General features: G+C 37.4%; 1 protein-coding gene across 1 annotated transcript; it reads right to left on the bottom strand.

Annotated features, from left to right (window-relative positions):
- Window positions 1-1,139: 1,139 nt before the first annotated feature.
- Window positions 1,140-2,438, bottom strand: LOC121732691 (probable tubulin polyglutamylase TTLL1). Its single transcript, XM_042122642.1, has one exon. It carries the CDS (start codon window positions 2,436-2,438, stop codon window positions 1,140-1,142), a length of 1,299 nt encoding a protein of 432 aa, XP_041978576.1.
- Between the last annotated feature and the right edge of the window lie 3,472 nt (window positions 2,439-5,910).

The following is a 5,910-nucleotide window of genomic DNA, read 5'->3' as shown; positions in this document are numbered from 1 at the left end:
GCCATGGGGTATCTCTTATTAGCTATACCTTTTTTTATTAAATAAGGGGGTAAACGAGCAAACGGATCACCTGATGGAAAGCAACTTCCGTCGCCCATGGACACTTGCAGCTTCAGAGGAGCTGCAGGTGCGTTGCCTGCCTTTTAAGAGGGAATAGATAGGAGAGGGTAGGAAAGGGAATAGGGGAGGGTAGAGAAGGGAAAAGGATAGGGGATTGGGCCTCTGGTAAACTTACTCACTCGGCGAAACACAGCGCAAGCGCTGTTCCACGTCAGTTTTCTGTGAGCCCGTGGTATTTTTCCGGTCAAGCCGGCCCATTCGTGCCAAAGCACGGCTCTCCCATGTCTTATAATATGGCATTAGTTAAAGTAAATGTAATGTATTGGTAAGTAAATTATTGTGATTTTACTATGTTTTTCGAAATCATTTTGAGCTTGTCTAAGGAACAATGTACCTTGTACAAGTACTAAACAGGAATATAAATTTTAGCTAGAGCGTCATTCAACTGAATCTAAATTTAACTTAAAGCTACATGAAAGCCGGCAATGGCACACGTAACTCCTGCTTATGAAGACTGTGCCAAAACTGGTACAAACGTCTGAGGTAGAATTCCATTTAATCCGAGCACGTGCGACTTCCCTTTGTACGGTCGTCGACGGCTCCATTGAGTTATTTTTGAACCTTACTGCTACGCAATAAGATCTTAATTTGATATTGATCTATGGGCGACCCAACATGTAGCCTTTGTAACGTCTTAACCTGTAAAGGCCAAAGGAAATAAATTTCACAACGTACATTTTATTTTATTTGATCGCGAAATTTTATCTGACTTGAATAGAGCTGTAGAGCCTTTATAGTGCATTCTGTAAACTATCTGTATCCATTCCAATCAATATAAATAAATAATATACAAGGTGTAACAAAAAGTGATAATAATTTAGGCTGTGCATGTGTCCCTTATATAAAAAAATTAGTATGGGCTAGCGCCCGAACGTCATGAATTTTCCCTTACAAAAGTAAAAAAAGCTTATCTCTCAGCGCTGCTACTTTCCTAAAGAACTGGATACAGGGTAATCATACACAGCCTAAAGTAGTATCACTTAGTTTTGTTACCATCTGTGTATTATATACACAGTTGTTCACGAATTCTTGCTTTTCCCATGCTTCGATGCCCGCGCGATTGAAGCCTCCTCTTTTTCTACTAGCTCCTCGTCTATGAGCAAATCGAAATTACCGAGGGCGTCCTGACTCGGGATCTTGCTCCAACGCACATCCGGCGTCCCCTCAGGGGGCAAAACCACCGACAAAATATTGTCAATCAATTTATATTTCATGATTCGGTCGTTAACGGTGGTCGAAGTCAGTGACGGGGAAGCGTTCACCTCGATCAGCCAGGGTTTTAATTGGTTATCGATTATTATATCATACCCGTAGCATTCGAAGCAGTGTCTGTCGTTGGCCATAACCGAGGAAACCGCCTTTAAAGAGTGCACAATCAGCCATTGTATAGCTGCAAAGAGCTTCTCAGTGACGCTTCTCCCGCGCGTTCCCTCCAAAAATAACCTCAAATTTTCGACGCTCATTTTCCCGCCGTGAATGCTGTTGTAATCTCCGCCGTGCTTCTGCACACTCACATTAGTGAGGTGAACGTACATGTTGTCCAATTCCGTCACACTCGTGTCATATTTCACCGTGCAGAATCTACAGAAGCCGAGCTGAAAGAGGTAAGCCTTTAGCGGGCGGAAGGACGTAACTAGCACGTACAATCTCAGATCGAATTTCTTGCCGCCTATTAGCAGGGGATTGTCTATGTAGCGAGATATAACGTAGCTCTCCTTGCTCAACTGCGGGTGGAACGGCGCTTTTGCCTCGCGGGACCACTTTTTCAGCTTCGATAGTTTGTTTATTAAAAAGATTCCGGTTCCCTGTGATTTCCCACAGGGTTTCATGATCCAAGTGCTCTGTGGTGATTTCCTGTACTCCTCGACGAACATGTTGTAATCAGCAGGGAGGACGAAGGTCACAGGTATAAAGTCTAGATGAACGTACCTTGTCACTAATTGTCCACCCGGTAGGACCACCTCAGCTTTCTCTCCCAAAGGGTTCCCCTCCCTCTCCAATTCTTTGCGGTACCTCTTAATATTCTTTACTAACAAATCCTTTCTCGAAAGTTCGTAGTGATTGGGGAAATGATTGATTATTTGGTTATCGTTCATTCGGTAGCCGCTTTCCACGCTGAATAAGTTTCTACAAGTTTGAGTTGAGGACCAGTAGAAGTTCCATTCGTCGTCCGGACCCACCTGGTTCCAGCCGCGTCGTTCGAAGTTGCTCATTAGCACAGATTTTTCCATGTCCGTGCAAAAGTTGACTCGACATCTCTCCAACGGCTGCGTATTGATCCTTCCGTAAATGTTCGTCTTTTTGCCGTCCAAATTCATTTTCGAACGTCCGTGTATTGTTAGCTCAGGATTGTTTCTTTTAAGCTCGCCGTAACCATGGAGCCTCAACGAGCTAATGGCGACCCTAGAGCCAGGCGTATCGATCAAATATTCCGCACGTCCGTAAACAATAATGTTATCGTTGTATTAAGTAAGCGATCCCAGCAGATATTTTCTTGAATCTGTTATAAAAACATTTATTTAGGTATCTAATTTTCTAAAGCTAATTTTATTTTATTTCTGAAGCTCGTACGTAGTGGGATGATCGTTTTTGAAAATCGGGCTTAGAATAACATAGCGTGGTTTTTGAGTGCGACTATATCATAGTTATAAAACCTAAGCAAGTATTTTGTGTAATGAAAAGTAGAAATTGTTTCGATCTTATGTTACTAACAAACTAATAATGATTTTATTATTATTTACCGAGACGTGTTGTACAAAAATAAAAAACTCGATAGCTAGAAGTAATAATTCTCCATACCTAATACTATTAATGCCAATCTCCAACTATTCACGCCCAAATCACTGAACTGATACTGGAATTTGAAAAGAGGAATTCGTAATTTATTTGTTCACATAAAGTACACTCTTAACTTAAAGTGAAAGCTAAAATCGAGCTACAACGCCAAGCTTAATATTCGACATAAGTTTTCTAATTTAAAGTTCATATAGGTGGAACTTGTATGAAATTAACACTGAATGTAATATGAGGTAGTTCTAAGCCAAAGGTGACTCCAAATTGGTATTGGTACGGCTTCAGTTTTGACTAACCCTAAATTCAAGAATCGAAAATTTTGATTTAGATTTTTTGTTAAATAGCTTAAAAGCGGGATTCTAGCGTAGAAGATACTAAGCGTGGGTTACACCAACTTACTATAACTGTAACTTTAACTATAACTACAATGCGAAATGTCAAATCTTTGGTTAAAGTCAATAATGGACGCCATATTTAATGATAACCATAACCGCAACAGCGACAGACATCTGTCAAATTCTGTGGTCAAAGTTAAGGTTAAAGTTAAGTTAGCCTTAACTATAACCATAACTTTGACCATAGCTGTAACTATGACAACGCCTCTGGTGCAACCCACCCTAAGGATTGTCATAATAAGTAAAAACTATTTGTATTAAAAAATAGGATCTATAATACAAAATGTTGAAAACACGTTCAAAATAAACAATATCCTTGACTGAACCTGAATGACATCGAAACACGAACAATGCATTAACTAATGGGATACGTTATAACAATATCAACACTTAGTTTGATGAAAACGCGGAAAAATATTTTACAATGTAATAAAATAACCAATATTTTTATATTTTTAACAAGTCTCAGCGCAAATGAAGTGGTGGGAAACATCTATCTAGTCTTAATATCTAGGCATAACAAAATGGCGAGCAGCACCGTGTGTAATATAAAATTCTCGTGTCACAGTGTTTGTGCGCGAAGTCCTCCAAAACGGCTCAACCGATTTTAATGATTTTTTATAATATTGTGTACATTCGTGAGGCCTGAGAATAGGTTTTTATCTACTTTTTATATTGATACTATAAATAATTCATATGGCAAAATAAAGTTTGCCGGGTCACCTAGTCTATAATATAAAAATGAGTCGCTGAATGTGTTGCTAAGCGCAAAACTCGAGAACGGTTGGACCGATTTCGCTAATTATTTTTAAAAAATATTCCTTGAAGTACAAGGATGGTTCTAACGGAGAGAAAAATTCTAAAAAAAAATTAAAATTTCCTGAAAAAGTCTAAAAACAACACTTTTCTATACTCCCATACAAAAGATTTGTGATAATACTTAAAAGTCAAATATATAAAAATGGATTTTCAATTATGTTAGTAACGCTATAACTCGAAAACGGCTGAACGGATTGGGCTAATTTTAGTTTTAAAATATTCGTAGAAGTCCAGGGAAGGTTTTAAATTGACACGAAGTTCACCGGGACAGCTAGTCTTCTGTATAAATAAAAATAACTATAAAAAAACTCGAGAACGGCTGAACCACCAATTTTAGTCTTGAAAATATATTCATGAAAGCCTAGGGAATGTTTATATTATAAGGATTAAATAATATGAAGTCATCTACTCGTAGTATAAATTTTATGAGACTCTAGAATTCCATATTGGAAAAGTTTTCTGATCGGAAACTATTAAATGTGGCTTTCACGTTGAACCAGAATGGGTAATATAGACGATTGTAAATACGTAGAGTGCTCCTTTTTAGGGTTCCGTAACAAACGGGACCCTATTACTGTGACTTCGATGTCTGTCCGTCTGTCCGTCTGTCTCCAGGCCGTAACTCAAGAACCGCTATAGCTAGACTTCTGACATTTTTAAAGAATGTGTATACCTGTTGACACTATAACAACAAACACTAAAAACAAAATAAAATTAATATTTAAGGTCGGCTCTCATACAACTAACGTAATTTTTTGGCATTTTTTGCTCTATATCAATAATGGCAACAGGTAGGAACTTTAATTTTTCTCAAAGTCCTTAATTATAATATGTGTACTTTAAAATTTAATAATAATATTAAAATAAAATAAAAAATAAGGGCTCCCGTACAAAAAACACAATTTTTGGCCTAATTTTGATCTATAATGGTACGGAACCCTACGTGCGCGAGTCCGACTCGCACTTGGCCGATTATTTATATATTCGTCATAGATTGCTCATGATTCTAGGCGATTGTGCTTATTGTTTCTTGAAAAAAAAATCTATCAGGGTTAAACGTACCTAAAGGAAATACTTTATTACCAAAAACCTTTGCTCAAATCATTTAACAACTAAATAGTCTGAGAAAAATATTATGGTAAAACTTATAACCGGCATTAAGATGAATCTTTTTACGCCTGGCTGATCCGCTTTGAGGGAGATGTTTTATACCGCGCATATATTTTAAGATTCATCGTAAAATGAATGAAATGAAAAACTCTTTTTCACGTGAATATAACGAATTCCAAAGTGAATGGCTGTATAAATATTATTTATTATTCATCATCACCATCGTCATATTTTTTTTAAACATGCCCAGCAAAACTGCTTACGCTGTTTCACTACAGCAGGTAACTAAAGAAAATAAAAATATAACAAAATAAATATACTATTTAATATTGTAAACTTACGAAAGGCGAGAAAAACTGTGGCGTAGATACTAATTTTATAAAAATACTAGCTGTCCCGGCAAATATTGTTTTGCTATATTATAAAGTATTTCGCCAATGTTATTTTATTGAAGTGACCAAATAAGTATGTCACCATGGCAAAGTCCATCGCTATCCCGTCGCACAAACAATGGTCGCCGTCAGTCTCGAATTGTAATCATTTACTATTAATTATTCAACAAATGCACCTATCAGTATAAAAAGTACCCAGTAGCCGATTCTCAGACCCACTGAATATGCATATAGGTTAAAATTAGTAAAGCCGTTTCGGAGGAGTACGCGGCCTAACATTG

Source organism: Aricia agestis, chromosome 12, assembly GCF_905147365.1.
Source record: "Aricia agestis chromosome 12, ilAriAges1.1, whole genome shotgun sequence".
In the NCBI taxonomy this organism is placed as follows: Eukaryota; Metazoa; Arthropoda; class Insecta; order Lepidoptera; family Lycaenidae; genus Aricia; species Aricia agestis.
The sequence above is the reverse complement of the archived record's forward strand: the minus strand, read 5'-3'. Positions and strand labels throughout refer to the sequence as shown.